Source organism: Daucus carota, chromosome 7, assembly GCF_001625215.2.
Source record: "Daucus carota subsp. sativus chromosome 7, DH1 v3.0, whole genome shotgun sequence".
In the NCBI taxonomy this organism is placed as follows: Eukaryota; Viridiplantae; Streptophyta; class Magnoliopsida; order Apiales; family Apiaceae; genus Daucus; species Daucus carota.
This window is the reverse complement of record NC_030387.2, coordinates 37,159,151-37,181,800: the sequence shown is the minus strand read 5'-3', so window position 1 is coordinate 37,181,800 and position 22,650 is coordinate 37,159,151. Positions and strand designations below refer to the sequence as shown.

At 33.7% G+C, this 22,650-nt stretch overlaps 2 protein-coding genes across 4 annotated transcripts; both read right to left on the bottom strand.

The window, feature by feature from the left end:
- Positions 1-586: 586 nt before the first annotated feature.
- Positions 587-3,753, bottom strand: LOC108194244 (histone chaperone ASF1B). Its single transcript, XM_017361179.2, has 3 exons — positions 3,469-3,753; positions 1,315-1,430; positions 587-1,222 (listed from the first exon to the last, which is right to left on the bottom strand). The coding sequence occupies exons 1-3, from the start codon at positions 3,575-3,577 to the stop codon at positions 854-856; spliced, it is 594 nt and encodes a 197-aa protein (XP_017216668.1). The 5' UTR covers positions 3,578-3,753; the 3' UTR covers positions 587-853.
- A 376-nt stretch (positions 3,754-4,129) lies between these two features.
- Positions 4,130-17,259, bottom strand: LOC108196143 (DNA ligase 6). 3 transcript variants are annotated; one of them, XM_017363276.2, is made up of 19 exons: positions 14,728-17,259; positions 14,491-14,608; positions 14,248-14,329; positions 13,461-13,563; positions 13,281-13,377; positions 12,017-12,119; positions 11,034-11,153; positions 10,750-10,797; positions 9,830-9,927; positions 9,674-9,739; positions 8,907-9,066; positions 8,662-8,769; positions 7,113-7,162; positions 5,869-5,903; positions 5,683-5,744; positions 5,401-5,562; positions 5,236-5,324; positions 4,854-4,953; positions 4,131-4,551 (listed from the first exon to the last, which is right to left on the bottom strand). In XM_017363276.2, the coding sequence occupies exons 1-19, from the start codon at positions 17,021-17,023 to the stop codon at positions 4,243-4,245; spliced, it is 4,206 nt and encodes a 1,401-aa protein (XP_017218765.1). In that variant the 5' UTR covers positions 17,024-17,259; the 3' UTR covers positions 4,131-4,242. The 3 variants fall into 3 exon arrangements, with proteins under 3 accessions (XP_063938351.1, XP_017218765.1, XP_017218766.1); XM_064082281.1 differs by lacking the exon at positions 13,461-13,563 and having other exon boundaries at positions 4,130-4,551; positions 12,017-12,108; XM_017363277.2 differs by lacking the exons at positions 4,131-4,551; positions 4,854-4,953; positions 5,236-5,324; positions 7,113-7,162.
- Between the last annotated feature and the right edge of the window lie 5,391 nt (positions 17,260-22,650).

Here is a 22,650-nt window from a genome sequence, read left to right as displayed (position 1 = left end):
CATAGGAAATCTGTAACGACTCTCACTTGCTCAGTATCTTGACCCATTATAAATATATACAATATATCATCTAAAATTATAAACAAGTCTCATATCAAAACTCTCGGTCTTCCAAACTTACGCCTTCTCTATGGAAAACACATCATCTGGGTGTTGTATCAATACTACTTTTATTGCTTGAATCAATACTCATAGCTATTAACTTCATTCTCAACGGTAAAAAAAATCATTATGGGGCCAAATTTTTTTATATAGCACAGGGCCCTCAAATGTTTAAGACAGGCCTGCACTTACTGGTATCAACTTTCAACATCCAGAAACAAACACTGCAAAACATGCAGGACTGACAAGTGATGAGGACTCAGGGTAGCCAAAAATATTACCACATATTTGTAAACTTGACAACCCAAAGTAAAACTAAAACCTCCCTTCTGTCAATTGATAATCTTGAAAAGATATACAGCAAAAAAATTCAAGGATAATAGAGAAGGTTGACTGGCTGAGTTGGCAAAAGAAAGAAAATGATGAAAAGGTATAACAATTTTAAACTAGGGAGAGTTTTATCACCAAGTATCAGGAGATGGCATAACAAACAAATTTGAAGATTTTTGTGATTTAATTAAGGACACTCCCCAAAGTATTCTACACATGGCTGTCACTGGACCGATGCACTGAACAGAACACTAGCAATGACCAAAAACTGTTTCTAGAAACATCACAAAATTTCAATTCATAGACAACCTAAACATGACTCCACGTTTAACATCAACTAATTCTCTAGTGATGGAAATTACCAAAATTTTAAACTTTGTTGGCATTCACTTGAGCTGAGTCAGGTACCCATACAAACCATCTACTCTATTGTTTTCTCTTTATCTGCAGGTGGTTCAAGTAAAGTAGGTGTTTGTTCTTCAACTGCATCTGCTTCTGCTGGATGACTGGGAGAGGCTTGTTCAGCTTGTTCTCCACCCTCATTATTTTCTGGGTGAAAATTGATGGGAAACTTTGTCACCCTTGGTTTGTCGGTCAATATATTTCTTTGGACCTTGTCTATCAGTACTTTCTGGGGAGGTTCCTCTTTGAGCTTTTCATCATCATAGTCATTATTCACATAGTAGCCCACTCGAACAAATTCTTGACCCAGATAAGAGCAAGTTAGCAGGAGGACTGTCACTCCAATGATATCTTCTTCACGAATTTTTGATGGATTGGGAGGGTCCGCCTAGCATAAGGCAACAATGGATACAATGAACAAGGTTAACACTATGGTTATAATATACGTTACTGAAGAGATTTGTTGTGAACGTAGTATACCTGAAAAACAAAACGATAATTCCCAACGTTGACAGGCCCCACAAGAACACTTTCCAAAAGCTGGTCATAGGTCTCATCTTCAGCTGATCCAACATATATAAGCTTCCACTCCAGATCTGCACATGTACAGATTGACAAGTAAACTTCATTAGAATTTGGCAAAAGGTCTTCAACTAGAAGTTCAACAAAAACTCCCCAACAGCATAATTACAAATCATACATGACTTCTCTCCTAGTACAATGTATTATCCAGACCCGGATATTATCCATCGGATTCGGATTATTTTTTCAAACTATTTTCAGATTTGGATACGGATGTGAATTTTCGGATTCAGATATAGGCGGATCCTTATCCGAATTATCCGTTTGACAGCCCTAGTTTCCTACACTTCACTGGAAGTGCATAAAATCATGTGTCAGTTCCGAGTGTCAAGTATTCAACTGGAAGTGTATAAAATCACATGTGTCAGTTTCGAGTGTCAAATATCCGACACACGTACTCCAGGTGTAATAAAAGGACAAGTACTCTAGGTGAATTGGTGAAATAGGGCGTTCGGGAACATAGCATGAAACTTCACACACACTTTACAGTTATATTTTTGTAATATATAGGGTGTACTGATTACATACTGAATATATATTACAGTTTAACAGCACTTTTATTCAGCCCACTTAATTGTAGGAGGAGAACCTTTACCAGTCACAGGGGCAAAAACATGTAAAATTTTCTAACATTCCGGCACTTGGCTAGCGCCTAGCGCTATAAGCTTAAGAAAATGTTCAACTGGCTGTAAGCCCAATAAGATAATACACAGCACTATACAAATCTTATGAGACTGCAATATTAGAACAGAAACATCTGCTCACCTGAATAAGATGATTAATATCCGTAATATAGCAAGTTCGATTAGGTATGAACTCAATACTATCAGCACTTAAATTCACATATACATAAGCAAAATCGCAAGCAAAATAAAATCAATGTTATTGCTAAGAAATGTTAATCTAAACTACTTGCAACAAAACTCGACTTCCAAATTAATTTAAACTGTTAATACATTACATGTTACCCCAACAACACAAGTTGATCAGAATACATATCTCAGCGCGAACAACAAATCATAGCTTGTTATTGATTATATTTCCCTTAAATTTTACCCCAACTGTAATAATCCTCTTCAAACCGATAAGTTGAGAGTTTCGAGAACCTAATAACAATACATACACAGAGTATCCTCACCGACTTAATTTGAACTAAATACAACAAACTTGTACCAATTATCATTAATTTAAATGTCTTCTAATCTATAAGTTACTAATATTCTGCATTGATTATCGTTTAAATATTTATATTTCTTTATCTTTGAAGAATCCACACGTCGGGCATAGCATTTGCGCTTCATGTGCATATCATGTTACATAACACTGTTATAGTTTAGCCCCATTATTTATAGGAGGCCAATATCTTACAGTCACAGGGGCAAAAACATGCAGGCACTCCCGGAAATGGTTAGCACTATAGGCTTAAGAAAATGTTCAACCGACTTGAACCCAATATAAAAAATACTCGGCACTTTACAAAACCTATTAGACTGCAATATTAGGACAGGAACATCTGCTTGCGTGAATAAGATGTTTAATATCTGAAATATAGCAAGGCCAATTTAATATGAACTCAATACTATCAGCACTTAAAAATTCACATATACACAGGCAAAATCACAAGCCAAATAAAATCCGTACTGCTAAGAAATGAAGTAAAGAGTTTTGTTAATCTAAACTACTTGCAATAAAACTCAACTTCCATATACGTTTAAACTGTCATACGTTACATGTTGCCCCCACAACACAAGTTGATCAGCATAGTCTGTTATAATTCCCTTCAATTTTACCGAACCGTCGTCATTCTTTTCAAACCAATAGGTTTCGAGTTTCGAGAACCTAATAGCAATACATAAGCTGAGTATCCTCACCTCCTCACCGACTAACTTTTAACTTAACACAACAAACTTATATCATTTACCACTAATATTATACTCAGCTTAATTAAAACCCTAATCAACCAATTAAAAACCCAAAACAAACCCTAATTCAACAAAACTAACATAATTAACATCCAAAAAAATCGACAAATAATTAAGTAGACAGACGTACCGTCTTTGAGAGAGCTAACACACTCGTACGAGATCTCGAACTGGAAGGGAGTGAGAAACGACGCCGGATTGTCCAACACAGTCACGTTAGTGATGTTCACAGCACTCATTTCGATTATCAATTCGAGATATATGTATTAAACACTTTGTATTGAAGAGGTGTGCACACAATTCTAGGGTTTTGAAACACTCATCAGAAACCCTAAATGCTAGAATTAGAGGAAACGAGAAGAGAGACAAGGAGGAAGAACAAGAATTATGAGGAAGAGTAGAGGAGAAGAGTAAGAGTAGTGGGTTCAGGTATTTATATGAGTTACCGGCTGTTTGGGTGGTGACCGGGTATAGCCGGTTGGCGGGAGTTTCTAAATATTGTCGGAGCTTGAAATCCAGATGGTATGTTACCGGCGGGAAATGTTAATTAAACATGGACCGACCCGCTAGCCCATTTATGTATTCGGATATTAAATTTGAGTTAAACAAGCCCAGTTTTTATATATATAAAATAATCTCATTTAATTGAAAATTTCCTTAAAATTTATTATATTTAAGTTTCCTATTTTTGCTATATGTTCATAAACCTGGACCTGGTTATATTGTGTTGTTTTGTTTTGTTTTTGCAGGCGTAGCTGAAAATATAAAAATTTTGTTATTGCAAAGTGCCTTCAGGTTTATTTTTCTGTTGTGAAGGGGGATCTCGACAGTATCCAATTTTTTCTATTCCTTTTTTTTGTGTGGAAAAGAGTGAGAAAGAGGTAAAAGTATATATATACACAAATTATTCTGCAACATTAACATCCATCTTTCTGGTTTGAGAATTGAACATTTCAGCTATATCCATGGCTGTGCTACACTCTTCTGGCTTTCTATCTGGCCTGGAGCGAACAAATCTGGGAAAGCGGATGGAAAGGCCGCGTGATGGATGGACCAGGCCGATAGCAGCATGATGAACTGGTGATATGCTGAACTCAGCACCCCTTATTTCCCATACAAGCTCCGGGTTGAACCACATATCAGGCTTCTCTCCGGTTTGATAATATGGTGGTTTCTTGTCTAGTATCTTGTCTTCTGAGTAAAATTCTTTCATCTGATAAACACAAATCAAAGCATGATGTATTGGTCAGCTCACAGCAAGTTGTAAGGGAAGCAGGTAGCATACAACAGATCTGACAGTATATCTGAGATGATTGATAATATGACTAAAATATAAGGGATAGAGGGAGCCTATAGCAGATATGCCAGTATATCTAAGAAGATTGACACTACATAGAGAAGCTAACCTACTGCCGACGGGCTTCTATGCTCAAACCAGAGATATCAACCAGTTACATCTCAAACAGATAGTTCCAGACTTATATACTATATTAGACAATAAGAGAATTTGATTACCTCTATGTAGAATGGATCGGAAAACCCAGACATTACACGACAAACAGACTGAAATTCCTCGAGATCAGGATTGTAGCATGCCACAAGGAAGGGACTGTACCTGACATGTAAAAGAATGGAACGTTATACATGCAACATTTAAGTATTAAGCAATAGGACCATACATTATATTTTTATTTAAAACAAATTTTCAACTTTACGACATTTTCCAATGAAAAAGTCATAGATTCTTTAGTCCTTGATAGTCTGTATGCTACAATGGTCATGGATATAAGCAAACGAAAACAGAATGCAAAGAAATCGGTAAATGCACTAGATCATCCTCAAAAATGTCCTTCCAAGAAAGAAACCAGGATGATTGTAGTATTATATTTGTTATTACCATCCTGCCTTTCTTCCATTCCCATGCCAAGCACCAATTGGAACTAAATCAAGGGTATCATTCAAACCTTCTACGTAATCTCGCTTAACCTGCAAGGAGGAGCTACTAAAATAATTTCTAATAACGATTACAATATTCAATGCTATCATTTAAAGCCTACAAGACCTTTAACCAAGTATCAGAACGCTTAGATGGAGTATATCCAGCTTCAACATCAAGAGATTTGACCATAATGCCTTCACAAGAAGAACGCAGAGCATCATCAAGAAAAGAGTTCATCTTAGTCAGTGTCTCATCATTGGTCATGACAGCATCATCAGCTTCCACCTGAAACAAATGGTTGAATAGTATTTGATGCTGCTAATTCACTAGAAACACTGTGACCGTATCTACAGTGACATTTAAAGGTAAAATGAATATTTCTCAAGCCAATGCTAGACCACTCACAATTAGTCCTCGTGCATATTCAAAATAACCAGCTCTCTCATTTCCAAAAAGTTTCTTCAAATCTGAAGTTTAGGTACAAAAGGCAGATTGAAAAATTATATATAAGATTTTTAGTACTGTATAAAACATCTCATTGCAAGTTCATAATAATTCATATCAAGATTAGAAAAGCAGATATTAACATACATGTTTGTCGTTGACGAAGTGGAATGCTCAAAAGCCTGTCAAAAATAATATTTTATGAGTCCTGAACACTGTCAAAAAGTTACCCATGATGCTACATGCTCAGACAAATTAAAGATAGTGCATTTAAGAGCAAGTTGCCTGCTCTTTTTTTCTTTCTTTTTTCTTTCTCAATAAGTAGTGATGGATCAATACAGTACCCTGTAACTATGCTGTTCCCATTCCTATCCATAACTAGAAAAGTTTCATTAGATATGAAATTCCGAATGTCCTTGACACTGTATAAATAATCAACATTGCTGTAACTAGATTTATCATGGCTGCCCCAGCTATGGCTAATTTTCTTCAGATCTTCACTATCACTAGTATTTTCAATAAGACCAAGACCCCGTTGATTTACTTAGACCACACATTGGTTCAAACCCTTTTTTTGTAAGTTTGACTTTAACATTCAATTTAATCAGGAGCAACCCACAATTCTAATGTAAAATAATATCTAAACTACAAAATTGAGGCATGCTCGAGACGTGCCCATCATTCGGGAACAAAAAAGAAGAGGAAACATAGGAATTTCAGTAGAGTAAAAATATTTTACAAAAGCATATATGCATCCAGGGAACACTTGGACGTGATTATGAACCACAAAAGCACCTAAAGCATGAAAATTGAGAGGAAAACTGTAGAGTGATTATAGTTTGTTCTGCTGATCTTGAAATCGTATCTGATGCGGTATGAAATATGAATATGGGACAGAGCAAGGATACAGGACCTATGTCGCAGGAAGTGGTAGAAACACAATTAATCCACATGTTTATTAACAAATCTTCATCAAATCACATAAAAATCTAATCTTATTGCTTATTGAACTAAGATGATTACATCAACATATATAGGACTAGGAACCGAAGTTGGATTAAAAAAAGAAAATTCCTACGTATCATCCAGATTTCTAGTTGACAACTACTGCCACACATAGCTAGGAATGACGCCTATTGCCACTCTACTCCAGAACTGACGGCAACTGCTTCTCAATTAAAGACAAACAACTACAACTGCTAAAATGCTAATGATTAGACTCGTAAAATTACAAAGCAAACAAACAAGAGCACTCTCTAATGTAATAATATGTTGACATGGAATGATTATGCATGTATCGTCTGAAAAATAATATCAGAGCAGCAACCCGAATATTTTGCTTGATACAAACAATGCAAAGAAATATTAAAGGAAATGTTCAAGAAAATTACTGCTCTCCGTTGGCAAACATAATATCAAAAGCAAAGACACAAATGTCAACCTGCATAAAGAACATCAAATAAGAACCCAGCTCAACTATGATAACAGCTAGAACTAATTTTTCACAAACGAAAAAAATTGGAGAACAAAATCTCTACAAGAAAACAGTAACAATGTTGATGAAACTGATAACCATCAAATAAAGCAAATAATAAACCAGAGAGTTTAAGTCTAGGTCTTGCATTAAGCTCCATTAAATTAGTACTTTGCGACTTCATGTACTTCAGTAAAAAAGGGTGGTTTGATGTGAAAAAATGACTGCTGGTGTATTTGACCCTCATATCCCGTAAAACTTTAGACTTCTGTTATCAACTGTATAGGATTACAAAAGTAGGCACTCTTCTGGACATCATGTTAATACAATATTCTCAAGAGATACACATACTTGGATCTTATAACTTCATTCATTTTACCACCATTCTTCAAATGCATAACTATGACATACTTAGAACTTGTCAAGCTTTGCTACAAGTTCTTGGACATATCAAACCTGTGATTTTACACAAGTCCTAAAATAAAGATGTGCAGCATTATCTCTATCTTTTCCCGAGCTAATCATATTGACACGCATTGTAACCCCCACAGAAAGAAGCAACTCTATATTATTACAAGGAGACCCAGACTCAACCTACTTGATATGACACGGTTTGTGTCTTGTGTGTTCATTAGCATAGACTACCAAGATTATAGGAGGCAAATAGTACACTAACAAACTGTGATGAATGTAGAACTATATATTGTGTCCAATCCAGCTATTACATACCAGACCTTTCTTTGATTGCTATCTACTGATCTGAATAACTATTAATTAAAACTGTAGCCGGTTAACTTTTAGTTGGTAATTGTTTCTTTTACCAAATTTAGACTGAATACCTTCACGGCCTCTCAATTAAAGTCCTCAACTACTAAGATCTTTTAGAGATTTTAAATTAGCCGCACAGTTAGCACAACTAGAGAAGATTAATTCAATTAATTGAGCATTAACTAAGCTCTGGTACGTACAAATTAAATATTCCTAATGGCCTGTTCGAGAACATGTATTTCATTTAAAATTCTCGATTTGATGAATTGACATATTTGGATAAACAAAAGAATTTGGTTTTCATATGAAATTCAAAAACATTCAAGTACTACTATAAACTTGAGAATTTGGATGACAACTCAAATCATGTCATTTGAAATGAATTACATGTTCCCAAACACAATCTAACTGAATTTTGTAGAGAATAAATTACAGAGAAAGCACACTCGGAGGACAAAGTGAAATTCCTTCTGTCCCTCTGACGATGTTGTTACAATCTCTTAAAGAATTAGCCTTATATTTCATTTAGTTTAATATAATATCATCAATACTACATTCTCAAACACAGATATTATCATAAATATAATAAAACTGGGACTTTTAACGTTAGTATCAAAGTTGAGTCAGCTCTGGGATAGTTCATTGGAAATGCTTTAACTGAACCACAATATATTTAAAACCTAATAATGATATCAAACCTTTATGTTATCAACAGCAATTAAGGAATCTTTTCCACCTCTCTCCCGGGAAGAAAGTTCTTGGAAAGACATAAGTTTGCATCCATTTTTCCTATCTACAGCAACAACCTAAACCACAATATATTATAAAATCGGAAATCAGAATGAAGATCAACACAAAGTAATAACTAGTAATCCAGCCCGGCCAACAAAATTATTTATTGGATCTCCAAGAAACATGTGCATATCCTGGCAAATAATTATACCTCTGCATCCAAAACAAAACTTGAAGCCTCAGAGCTACAAGACTCCTTAATTATGTTTACTAAATCTGGAAATCTCGATGTTGTTTCATCCCCATTTCGTGAAAAGACACGCACGGATCCATCACCTAACTTGTGAATTTGTGCTCTCTGACCATCATATCTGCAGAAGCCCAAGTAAACACAAACAAAAGTTAAAGAGTGTTTCTTACAAACTGTAAAAACTTATAGAAAAGATAAAGTTTCTTACGTAGGTCATATTCCTTTTTAAGGTCATAATAAAAAACTAAGTAAGAATAAGGATGACGTAAAAATGCGAAGTCCTCCAAGAAGAAAAAGAAACAAGTTGAGAACTGTATAAAGAAACAAGTTGAGAACTGTATGGTGTTTCAGTCGAACATATAAGATAACTTATTATTTATAACTGTAGACACAATGCACATAAACACCGCATGCCTGGCAGTGTTTGGATTAACTCATATAATGGTAACTTTCTCAAAGACCATCATGCAATCGATGATAGACTAGTAAGTAGTACCAACTGGACTATGTTCTTCCCAAAAATTCTAAAGTCTTTGGTCTATTCGTTGATTGACACAGACACACACACACACAACTACCTTCATACTGGATGAATTCTGTACCTGAAAAAGCTGTCCCATTAAACAATAATATTGCATAACAATTTCTAAGAAATAACTAATTAGACAAGCGTGCACCTGCACGCACACACACACACAGAGATTCAGAGGGAAAAGAAAACAGCATACTTGTATTCACATGAAAATGCTTTACAGGAAAAGAGCTTTAACACTTGAGGGATCCCATTAGTGATTCTATCACAAAAACAGAGCAAGCAGTATAAGGTATTGCAAGTATGTATATCCTCAAACTTAAAATAATTGTGGCAACAACAGCAAAAGTACTTTGCAAGCATAGGTTTGATTGGTGTGCCTGGAACCATTGACAAGGTTGTTGACGAAAATTTAATTCCGTGGTCCATAAGAGAAGGAATGAGCAAATCCTGCTCACCAAAACTAATGACATGAGTTGACATTTTAATTTGCAGATAAAGCAAGGAAAATGAGACACATCCTATATATAAATACATATAGGAATAATAATTTCGATGTCGTGGAAGTTTACATCTAAATCAATAAGAAACTACTTAATTTACTGGAAAAACAGACAATCAAATGAATGGACGATATTATATCCTTCAATTAACTATGTAAACTATAGCCATAGTTCATTAAATAGAATTGGATATATATTTCATCCTCGAGTCATTATGAAGTTTTCACAAAAACTCTACTACTTAAATTTACATCCTCATGTTTTAAGTTGGACTGAATGGAAGCTAAATTTCAAATCTTATGACCAGTTTCCTGTGCACCCAAATATACAATAACTGCAATAGATTGATGCAAATGCTACCACATCTATGGACTTCTGTTTTTTTTTAAACATTATGTCTAAAAAGGACAGATGCATATACAATCTTCTCGCTGAGCATCAATTATAATTACATTGGAGATAACCTATACCTATTCTACAAGTAAGCTGTAATCATGTGTTTGTTTAGGCAAATAAGTGTGCAAAGAAACGTTCTCTTTTCCCCCAAACAGTGTCCCTTTTATGTTGGAAAACTGCCTAATTTGGTCGCACCATTACACCAACCCCGATTGAAGCAGATCTAGCTCTCCGAAGAGCTAGGATATTTGTTGTAATTTGTTCCGGAAAAAAATATTTCCTATACATGAGACAAGATTATAGTAGAGCAAGATAGGAGTAACATCATGAATACCGAAGATCTAATACATAAATGCCTAAAGGAAAATTTTACCAAATTGGGAAGAACATTATATGCTTCAAGTACCACCGCAGAAAGTGCCTGACAGAATATAAAGATTAAAAATCAGTTAAATATGTTATCAGAGCAATGAGTTATGGTAATACAAAGAACTAATATGAGCTCTATATACATATAAATTCCCACTGCAGCTCATGTTGTAACTTAAATCCCAATATACCATGTGCAGAGACAGAAAGTAAAATAATCAAATATGGAATCTTTCACTTGTCGCACAAACACAATTAATTGATGTAGACACCATAAAATAAGTAAACCTGGTATTGCTGTTTGGTATTTTCAGTTGATCGTTCAGCAGGAGATGAGCTCATAGCAACAGCTTGAGCTAATGCTGGCAAAACAGTTCTCATCATTGCCCCAATACGTAAATTCCTAACCTAAAATAACATAATATCAGGGTAAACTATATGATTCAAAAAAAAAATAAAAAATCTATGCTCTCCAGTAAAATAACATAGAGCTGAAATCAAAATAACTCTCCAGAGATGCCATTGAGACATAAAAGTTCAATTGTAGATTCCAAAATCGAACATTACTGTTGTTCTGTATATTTCAAGTATCTTATGATATAATGCTTGAAGAATTGTAAGGAAAATACAAATACAACAATAATAACTCACAGCTTCAGACTTTTTCTCGGATCTAGAGATGAGTCTAGGGTTAATAGAATTACAATTATACTTCATATGTTCCATCATAATCTTACTACCTCAATGCCATCAGGATCAGATCCGAAAACCTCTTCTGAGTTATGTTACTCTCAACTGTGCCTCGCTTTCTGGTCTATCTAAATCAATTCCATAACAGATTGCATCTTAATTGTCCTAGTCTTGTATTCTTCGTCTTTTTCTTATTCAGGGAATTTTACACTAAAGGATGAATGAACAACGCTCAACAGGCTGCAGACAATGAAGTCTCGAGGACACATTATCCTTTGTGGAAATGGTATACCTCAAGATAGAAAATTGAAAAACAAGATCGTCAAAGAGCAATCAGATTTTAAATTATTTATTAGTGATAACCTACTATTGGCAAACATATGAAACGTATGATCCTAAGCAAATCATTTCTTTTTTGTTTGTGTATTTATTTATAATACATTATAAAAAGGAGCAAAGAAAAAGATCAACTGCAAAGACAATTTAATTTCCAACAATTCTTTGCCTTGCCATGTAACAAAGTAACTCAGTGATCTAGAAGTTCATGCAAAACCGTCCATATAAATTTATTACAAACTTACCAAGGTTCTAACAAGATACTTCATTTCCTTCTCTCTACATGACCTCATAAGATTCATGATGAGGCCTTTCTTTCGACTAGTACTTCCATTACCTGTTTGTATACTGACAAAATCCAACTTTAGGCAATAATATAGTAGAGCAGTGTGGTAACATGTGTCAATCAATATATACTACAAAGATGATGTGTATACACGTACATACATACATACAGACAAGTGTATGGCCTGCGAAAAGTACAGGCTACTCATTAATTAATTAATATACGTTCTTATTTAATTGTATAAAAATATCTTCACATTAAGATAATAAGTTTGTTATAAATTGCTGTTAAGTAAATAGTTGTGCATGATTTTAGGAACATGAAGGCATTAAAATGTCATTAAACATGCAAGATTCATATTACCTACACTGGTCTATGACAAACAGCTGCTCTGGACTAGCTTTCCAAACATAAGAAATCACTCGAAACAGAAATAAGCAACTGACTGTGCCAACGGCCCAACACATAAGAGGCTCAGCGTCACAAGATTAAGAGGTACAGAATCAACAATATTCGAACTTCTCAACTCCTTGTAGAAAATCACTGATTCATCATCATTCCTTAGACGGTGGCCAGTATTAAATTGCTAGGAAAGTTTTTAAAATTTTCAAGAGTACTATATACAGTATTTTTTCCTTCAATTTTCTAATAAAAGGTTTAAAAAAATAAAAGATGCATAAATACCTTCTTTACGTGCCCAGTTCTCTGTGCCATCCATTTGATTTGGGATGTACAGATTATTAGTATAAAATTTTGATAATAATCAGAAAAAGAGATGAAGACACAGACACAGAGAAGTGTGGGAACCAAAAGTAGAATTTCTAACACCCTTTGGTATTCTGTTCCTTTATGAAATCAAGACATTGTAATCCTATATAAGTATATTTAAACAGACACAAATTGTTAAGCCTGCAAAAATTGCCTCTAAAATGTACCTTCTTCTAAGATAATGCACACATCATGTATAGTAAAAAGTTTAAATCGATTCAGTTGCTAGTAAAACATAAAGGTACATATGTTAAGCAACAACATATTTAATTTTGGTTAACAGGGAAATATTTCCAGGGTGCAGCTACTGGATAGAATATATTAGGGAACCAATCTTGAGCAGCATTCTTGCATTTACCTTATTCTGAAATAGTGTGGGACCAATTTAATACCTATAATATCATTTTATTCTTAGATTTAATTTCTTAGCACATTAAGAGATTTTGCATCTATACCTAATCTTGTGGAGCGCTTGAAATACACCTCGGATTGAGAGTGGCGCAGGAGTAGCAAGCAATGACTGTGTCTGTCGGCAAAGTTGAGCAACATCACCTAACATAAATAAACCAATTAGTGAATTTAAGAATTCAAGTCTTAGTTGGAAGAATTTTTGAACGGCAGACATCAATTCTTACCAAGATCACCCAAGTTATTGTACATTGTCCGAATTTTAGATTTATTTGCTCCACAGGTCTCTTCAAGTGCTGATACAATAATACTCCCCCCTATATTTAATTCCTAAGTGCAGTAGATATTAATTAGATTTTCAGGTAACCAAGCAGACGTTTAGAAAAATATCCACTGTAAGCAGATGTACATTAGATATGCCATTTAATTTTTTTGCTAAATACTAGGTATAGCTGAATGCGTTGAGGTGAAGTTCTGGATATTGTCAAAGTCTTAAGCAAAACACATATTGGAAGCAAGTGCCTTCCCGGCACTAAAGCAAAGTGTGAATTCAATGTAATTAGCGGCTTTTCAAAAAAAAAAAATATTTAAAAAAATGCCACTAGAGTTATGTACTTATTTGTAAGCAGCTGCACCTTATCACATAACTAACAATGAGAGGGAGCAAAAGTCACCAGCAGAAGATAGAAAAATGAAAAAAGGAACAGCTATTTTTCCACAGAGAGATTGGAGGAAGCTCACTAGTTGACCCTCCCGCTACGCACTACCTAACACTCAAACAACAACACTCCACTCTCAACGACCACATGCAGTTGAATATGGATTAATTGATTTCAGACATCCACAGATCAGGAGTGGCAAAAAAAAAAAGGAACATTAATTTGCAATTATTTCTATGATATTTAAAATGAGGCAATTTATTAGTTTAATAGTACATAAATTTATCACTGAACTTTAGGACAAAAAAAAAACATTGGGAATAATTAGTTTGTGTAGGAGATAAAATACACAAACCATGTTTTCATGATCAGGAGCAATCTTGTTTGTGCACAAGTAAACAGCAGGTAGAACATCCTCAGGAGACAAAGCCAATAAACTACAAAAATTAATCATACATGTGATGTTATTACTTCTAGTAAATAATTCTTTTAGTACAGCAAGTTTTCACTGGAGGGTTGTACCCTCACTGACTTGAGCTTTACTACAAAACTACATATTAAGAAAGAAAAACAAGGAAAAAATCCAGAGAAGAGGAACCTCCTAAACATATTGCACAGCATTAATGTAGCTTTAATCTTTCCCTTTTCTTCCTCGACCAAGTCAAAAGTTCGTGCGAGATGTAGATATGGAGCTGGTTGTCCACCTTTCCAGCAGGCTGCACATATTGCCATGCATAGTAAATATCCAAGGCAAGAGAGTACATAATAATGCTAACTTATTTTCGAAATTAGAAGAACTTAATGTGGTTACTAAGCTTTTTAGAAATATACCAACCATGTTCTATTGGTGAATAATCCTGAGGGGGTAACGATACAAGACATGAAGCAACATCAGTTGGTTGTTCGCGGGGAGATATATGAACCTTGTCTTTTTCAGGTACTAGTGATACAGCTTTATTTAATGGCTGGATAACTGCAGATACATCATCCATTTTCAGCAGATTCTCTGTCTCCTTCGGTGCTTGGACCGAAGAGCAACATCCAGTGTGATTCTGGACTGTGCCTGATTTGCTACTCTCTGTCAATTTTCCCTTATTCTCGTCAAGGCTACAATCACGATCACTATAATAAATGTCCAGTGCCTTACTAATATCTCCCTTTGACTTATCTAATATGTGAGAAGCATAATTTCGTAAAGATGGACTGCCATCTACTATTTGCATAAATTGCTCCAACTCCTCTTTGTATGGTGAGGGGCAATCCATTTGTGACATAATGTTTTCTTCATCAGATTTTGCACAAACATTTACAAGTTTATCAGCTCCGGGATCTGGACACACGAGCTTACTGAAGAACTTTGTAATTGTGTGTTGTGTTGGTACAGTAGCTTCTTTACTTGAACCTGTCCGTGCTCTTTTACTAGGTTTATTTTTTATATTTCTTTTCTTTTTGGCAGGAGAAATGTCATGCTTAATTGCAGGTTTTGTACCAAGTGAATTGAATCTCAGGCTCAAAGGACTCTTCTCAGCTCTAGTGTCATGTGCCTTGGTATCAGGGGTCAAAGGGAACAAAGAGTCGGATTCAGAACCTGGCTGAGATTTACAGAGAGATGATGTACTAGCAGCAGCCTGCTCATGAAACTCGATTTCGTGTTCGTAAAAGTAAGAAACTGCTTCGACAACATCTTTATTGGAACTCTGAAGCAGATCCAACATCTGATCTCGTGTAACCCAAGCAGGAAGGCAATCATGAAGTTCTTGTACCAATTCCTCTATATCATTATCATTTACTAGTAAAATATCCTGTGGAACAGGAGCTTGATCATGAAGTTCAGAATCAATATTCTCGAAAGTCTGGACTTCATCAGAAGCTAAATCTTTCTCTTCAATCCCAGCTGTATTAACATTTGTCGGCTTATCACTTGAATTCCTTGCCCCCCTATGGAAACTCTTTAGGAAATCTTGCTTGACGGCCATTTCATCAACCAAGCCAGCAAAATGCTTCTGCATTGCAAGAGCATGCTTGCTGTCAAGTTTCTCCACATCTACTCCAACAGTGGGAATAACACGCTTGGGTTTCAAGAACTTCACATATTCTCTAAGCTCTTCATAATTTGAATGTTCACTATACGGTACAAGATGTATCTCAAACGAGTCCTTTGTCCTAACAGCAAATTTATTACGTTTCACTTCATACGTCCAACCAGTCGGTACAAAACCAACTACCTTACTATACCCTTTGGCAGCCATAATCTCATTCATCATTACAAAATTAGGCCGAAAATACGGCCAAGTCTCACCCAACACATTCCAGCCAACAACATGAACATCACTCTCTGATTCATCCTCCGTAAACACCTCATCCTCGCCAAACCCCAAAACCCCCAAAATATCCATTTTCCTCCTATCAACATGTATTTTCCTATTACACCTCCTCGCAATCTCAACCAAAATCCTCTCCTTCCCGATAACATAAGTAGCAACAAGAAACAAAACTGACTTCGACTTGTCCACATTCTCCACACCAATCCTATTAATAGCCTCAACAATATAATCAACAGACTCATCTTGCACCGGAAACACAAACTTCGGATTACAATATGTAGTATCCAAATAAACAACATCAGCACCAACAAATTCACACAGCGCATCGTCTAATTTCATATCATCACAATACCGAAAATCGCCAGTATGCACATACCTCTCGAATCCGCCATCCGAAACCCTAACCTTAAACAAAAACTGCACAGCACCGGGACAGTGATTAGCATCCACCAGCCTCACTTCACAATCATCCACCACGACAATCTCGGACATCGGCAACGAGACTACGAAAGCAGCCGGAACTTTCAGCACTTCGACGAGAAGACGAGCGGTGATTTGAGAGCAGTAGATGATGCCTTTGGACCAATTGGGAGAGAGGCCGGTGTAGTGATCGGAGTGGAAGTGGGAGAGGAAGTAGGAAACGGAGTGATCGCCGGCGTGTCGGAAGCCATCGACGATGAAACGTGAATTGGGGATGCGTTTTGATTGGGGGAAGTCTGTGGGGAATGGAGTGAGGGGTGATGGAGTGGAATTGAGTGAATTGAGGAAGAGAGATGAGGAGTCTAGGGTTAGGGTTTTGGAAGCCATGAATGAATGCTGTCTGATTTTAACGGTTATATTTCATGTGGTGGTGGTGTATATAAGTGACGTGAACGGACGGTTAGGGTTTTGCAGGTTAGCTACTGGAAGAAGAGAAGATGGCGCGCAGATGTTTAAGAGGCTAATCGTGGGTATAAATTTTCGTTTGGGCTACTAGTTTGCAGTTGAGGTGTGAGTTGTGATCATGGACGATTTATACCCGGCCTTTTAAGTTTTCAAATCAAAGTGAATTAGCATAAAAGCATGTGCGAGGCACGGGTCTCTAGTTTTTCCTGTGTTTTAAATAATATTCATGTGTCATTATATTGTTCTCGTACGGGTCTTGAGTTTGTATTGTGTTTTAAATCAATATACTTATATAAAAGAGAAGCGAGGGGCGTGTATGTGACGCCTTTCACATCGCTCCGTTCTATTTTTCTAATTTTTTGGAATTTTTGAATGAAAAATATCAAAAATTAGAACTACCTTCTTTAGTTTCGGGTATATTAGAAACAAGTTTCAGAATTTGATTTTGTTTCAGATTATTTATGGAATATAGTATTTTGAAAGTTTTAATCTGATTTTGTTTCAGATTATTTAATTATGGGAAAGAGTAGCACACAAGTTTCTCTGCACCTATAAATACTCTCATAGATCGTAGGGTTTTGGATCATCTAAACACAACTTCCACTCTCTCAATGCCACAACTCCACCTCTCTCTGGTGATAGTTCGTTGCTTGATTCCTAACTCAGTGGTGCCATTTTTCTGCAACGATAAGTGAAGGCTGTTTATATAGTATTAAAAAATAAAGGTTGTTACAAGCAAAGGCAGTTATAGATCGCTATGTGGGAGTCGACAAATTTAAACATGGGAAAAAATATAGTCTTGACATGATATTGATGGATGATATTAACTATTAGTGATGTACGTTTGTTAGTTATTCTTTTATAATATTTGTTTGTTCATCGGACATGTTTGTTGTTGTTAATTTTTATATGATTTATTTTGTATACAGGAAAATATGGTCGAGAAGCGAGGGGCGTGTAGGTGGCGCCTCTCACATCGTTCCGTTCTATTTTTTTTAATTTTCTGGAATTTTTGGATGAAAAATATCAAAACTTAGAACTACCTTTTTTAGTTTCGGGTATATTAGAAGTAAGTTTCAGATTTTGATTTCGTTTCAGATTGTTTACGGAATTCGGATTATTTAATTATGGGAAAGAGTAACACACAAGTCTCTTTGTACTTATAAATACCCCAACCTCTTATCTCTCAATACTACAACCTCACGGATACCATAATTAAATAATCTGAAACAAAATCAGATTAAAACTTTCAAAATACTATATTCTAATAAATAATCTGAAACAAAATCAAATTCTGAAACTTGCTTATAATATACCCGAAACTAAAAAATGTAGTTCTAATTTTTGATATTTTTCATTCAAAAATTCCAAAAAATTAGAAAAATAGAACGGAGCGATGTGAAAGGCGCCACATACACGCCCCTCGCTTCTCCTTTATATAAGTATATTGATTGGTATTACATCAAAATTTTTATAATATAAAATTTATTTTATCTTACAAATATTAATTTTAAAACGTTAATATAGTTTTTATAGACAGTCACAAAATTATTTTATGGTACAAATATTAATATTGAATCGTTAATATAATGTTTATAGGCCGCCGCAACGCGCGGATTCTCAACTAGTAATATCTGTGTGTCATCATATTGTTTCGAGCGTAATTATTACGTTTTATTTTTTGACAAAATATGTAAATATGAAAAATGTAATATTTGCAACCTAATAGCATTAACATTAATAATAAGTACTATTCCCTCCGTCCCATTTCATATGACATTTATTCTTTTTTGGAACATCTCTAAAATAATGAACTTATTATACTTACTATTTTTAAACACTACTTTTCACTGTCACACCCACTACGTCTCTATTTTATACTCCTTTATATTAAATAAACATTATTACACTCACTACTTACCACCACTATCTCAAATCTATTATTAAATTTTGATATGTTCCACCACTTTACCCACTTTCCAACTAAATTTACTCTTTTTTTGCTACATTTTTCTTAATCTCCGTGAAAGTCAAATAAGGTCACTTAAAATAGGACGAATGGAGTATATTTCAAAAAAAATAAAAAATTATGGATCAAAAACTACATTTGAACTGATATTTCTCCATTAAAATTCGTTAGGATACAGAGACCATTATCATATTATCTATGTTCAAAATTATATTCGAAATTAATACTGAAATTTTAGATTTTAAATATATTATACCTCATTAAAAGTATCTGTAATTTATTGTTGAAATTATTAAATTATTTCAACTAATATACCATAATTTTGATGAAAACTTGTTCATGATATGTGAATTACGATATCCAAAATTATGATTCAATGAAGATGTGTGGTCCGCGTTGTCTTACATTTATTTCTTCTTTTTTGAGCGTACTTTTGCATAATTGTTAAAGTTATACATGATGAAGCAGATTATCAACACATTTTTTATAGTATATGTTGCACACATTTTGTATAAATAGAAATTGAAACATATGTTGTATGTAAAAAGATACATACCTTATTTTATTATAAAAGCATCAATTGAACTACTAACCGTATAATTGCACCCCAAAAATTTCTAACACCTTTGATGTGTCTTATCCTTCTATTTTTCATATCAATTATATAGTACTTCAACGTATTATATTTTTATTGTTAATTTAAAAATATTAGATGATTATTGCTTTGATACAGTATGTTATAACAATATCTTGTTATAAAATTTTAATTTTTTATAATTAATTTTTTGAGCTTGTCGATTAAGACTTTTAATGATTTTTCATGTAATCGTTATAAACCAGATCCCAAACAAATGATATTCTGGAATTTCAAATAGCAAAAAGAGAGTAGATATGAGTTAGGCCTCATGAAGTTCATAAAACCATGAAATATTTAGTTCAATTAGTCGTGTAGTTACTTTTTTAGCTTTGTGCAAACTCACATTTTTAAATATTTTGATACTCGTATTTATTAGGAGTGATCAATGTGGCATATCATGTTCAATTGTTAAAAATATATCCCGTTTAATCAGATATTAGTTTTCACCGTATCGCCTCATATTATCCTGTTCAGAATTAATTATATTTTATTAGTTTAATTTGCAAATGATTAATTTAATTGTAGTTTGACTCATTTTATTTAACTGGTATGTTATATATCGAATGATGGCATATTAAAAATTATAGTTTTAAGACTTTAATATATATAATTTATTTCTCTGTGTTATTTTATTTAATCAAGTAAAATTTATAATTCAAATCTTTTTAGTAGTTCTTTTAAACGCGTTTTATTATTATATGGTTGATTTTTGATTAACAATATAGGATTTCCTTAAATTCACCTTCATATCACAAGTTATAGTATTTCAAATACATATATCATCAAAATTACCTCATTTAGATATATTTTCTGACACCAAATTTGATGTATTGTCACTATTCTTAAATCTATAATTTTTTTAAAAAACGATTTAGTTACACATCAAATTCTGAATTCATAACTTTAAAATTAAAAAATATTCTAAATAGGAATATTCTTTCCATCACCTTATTTCGTGTTCTCCAAAATATTATAATCTCTTTATAAATCGCCTTTTATAATAAAAGAAATTAATATGACATAGTCCATGTTGAAAGCCCATCAATTTTTCCTTTCAAAGATGCTCGCTTAAACCTCAGTTTTTGTGCTTATTTCTCACATTCATGACTTAAAATTTCAATAATATTGTATCGGTGCTCGTTTAAACTATTAAGTTAGATTCGAATTCGTTCTTTTTTATTCGAATATAAATTATATCTATTTTTAGAAATCTGAATCATGGCTCGAACCCGATTATTCATATTCTTTTTCAATTTTAAATTTATTTACGTAAATAATTAATTTATAGATATTAATCTATCATGTAAACAATATATGAGACTTAACTGAAATAACAACTTATCTCAAATAAATAAGATATTGAAACGAATATAAATACAAAGTCTTAAAGTATGTGGTTAATGCTTTTGAGTAACAAACTAATTGTTTGTCCAGTTCAAGTGGTTTGAGTGATGTGTTTGTATCGGAGAGGTCCTGAGTTCGAGTCTTATGAATAACATCTTTTTTTATATATATGAGATGAGATTAGGTTCGGAGTTAGGCTCAGGTTCGGAGCTAGGTAATTTATTTGCTCAGGAGGTAGGCTTGACACGAACCTGTTGGGCTACTATTACCTACTTATATATAATAAGCGTAAGAGAGATAATTTGGTCGCATGGTCCTTTGGTCTAAAAGTTTATCATCCGTTGGATCGTATATTGAATAAATAAGCACCGTTAGATTAGAACAAAATTAATTTCTGTTTTATAAGGCAACTGATATCTACTTGCATTTTAATTCCTTTTCTGAATCCAAAACAAATTCTGTCTTTCAAGTGTTTTTGATTTTTTTTATTAAATCGCATTATAATAATTCTAAAATACATTTATATTAGAACACATATTTTTAACCCATTTTCCTAATCCAAGACAAATTATGCCTTCTACTTGCATGCATGTTTATGATTTATTTTTTTAGTCAAAAACAAATTACAACCAAAATCTTCGAAACATAAAATTTGTCGAGATCTTCTATATAAACTACCTCATATGAGCCTCATCTTAACCCCATTCTTGCGTCTTCTTCTTCAAAGATTTTAACTTGGAAATCTCCCGATGTTTCTTTTGGCCTCAATCTTAACAAAGTTTGCAACAGTTCTTTCTTCCCCAAACTTCTCCACCAAACTCACAAAGGTAATTAGCTTCTCTTTTTTTTTTACTGCTATTTGATAAATTGCTATGTATTTGTTTTATTATTTTTTTCTGTTTGTCTAAATTATATTGATTTATTCAATTTTTCATAGATAACGACATGGATTTGCATGACGAATCAAATAATATGAATGAAAAACGGAGAATTGAACGTAACAAGGGTCGTAGAGAACGGTACAGACTACGTCAAGAACAAAACAAGCAACAACAGGAACCATGTAAGTAAAGTTTAGCGTGTGATATGTGCATTAAATATGTGTGACATCAAAATTATTGATCTCTGACATGAGAACAATACAGGTAGAGCAGTAGAACAATCAATACACCAATTCTTAATGAAATTAGGTACTTACTCATCAATCAGTAAATTACTCCAGATGATAGTGTATTGTGTAAATTTCATTTGAAAACCTATGGTCAGTGTATTCTTAATGCAAATGTGTTTTTGAGTTTTTAGTTGGCAAATTAACTTTCCAGTAGGAATATTACCGATCAAATATAAGTGAACTTAAAAAAAAAATTAAATTATGAAAAACTTATATTTTGGATTCAATTCAACTAAAATTTAAGATAAATTCTAAACTATACGAACATCATATAAAAATTATATAATTTACAACAGTTCTGATTATGTTTATTGGGTTGTTTATATATGGATTTATAGGCCTCCTTTAATTATAATATGTAAAAAAATATATATTTTAACATTCTCATTAAAACATATATATTTGACCTAATTTAAAATTAACTATTT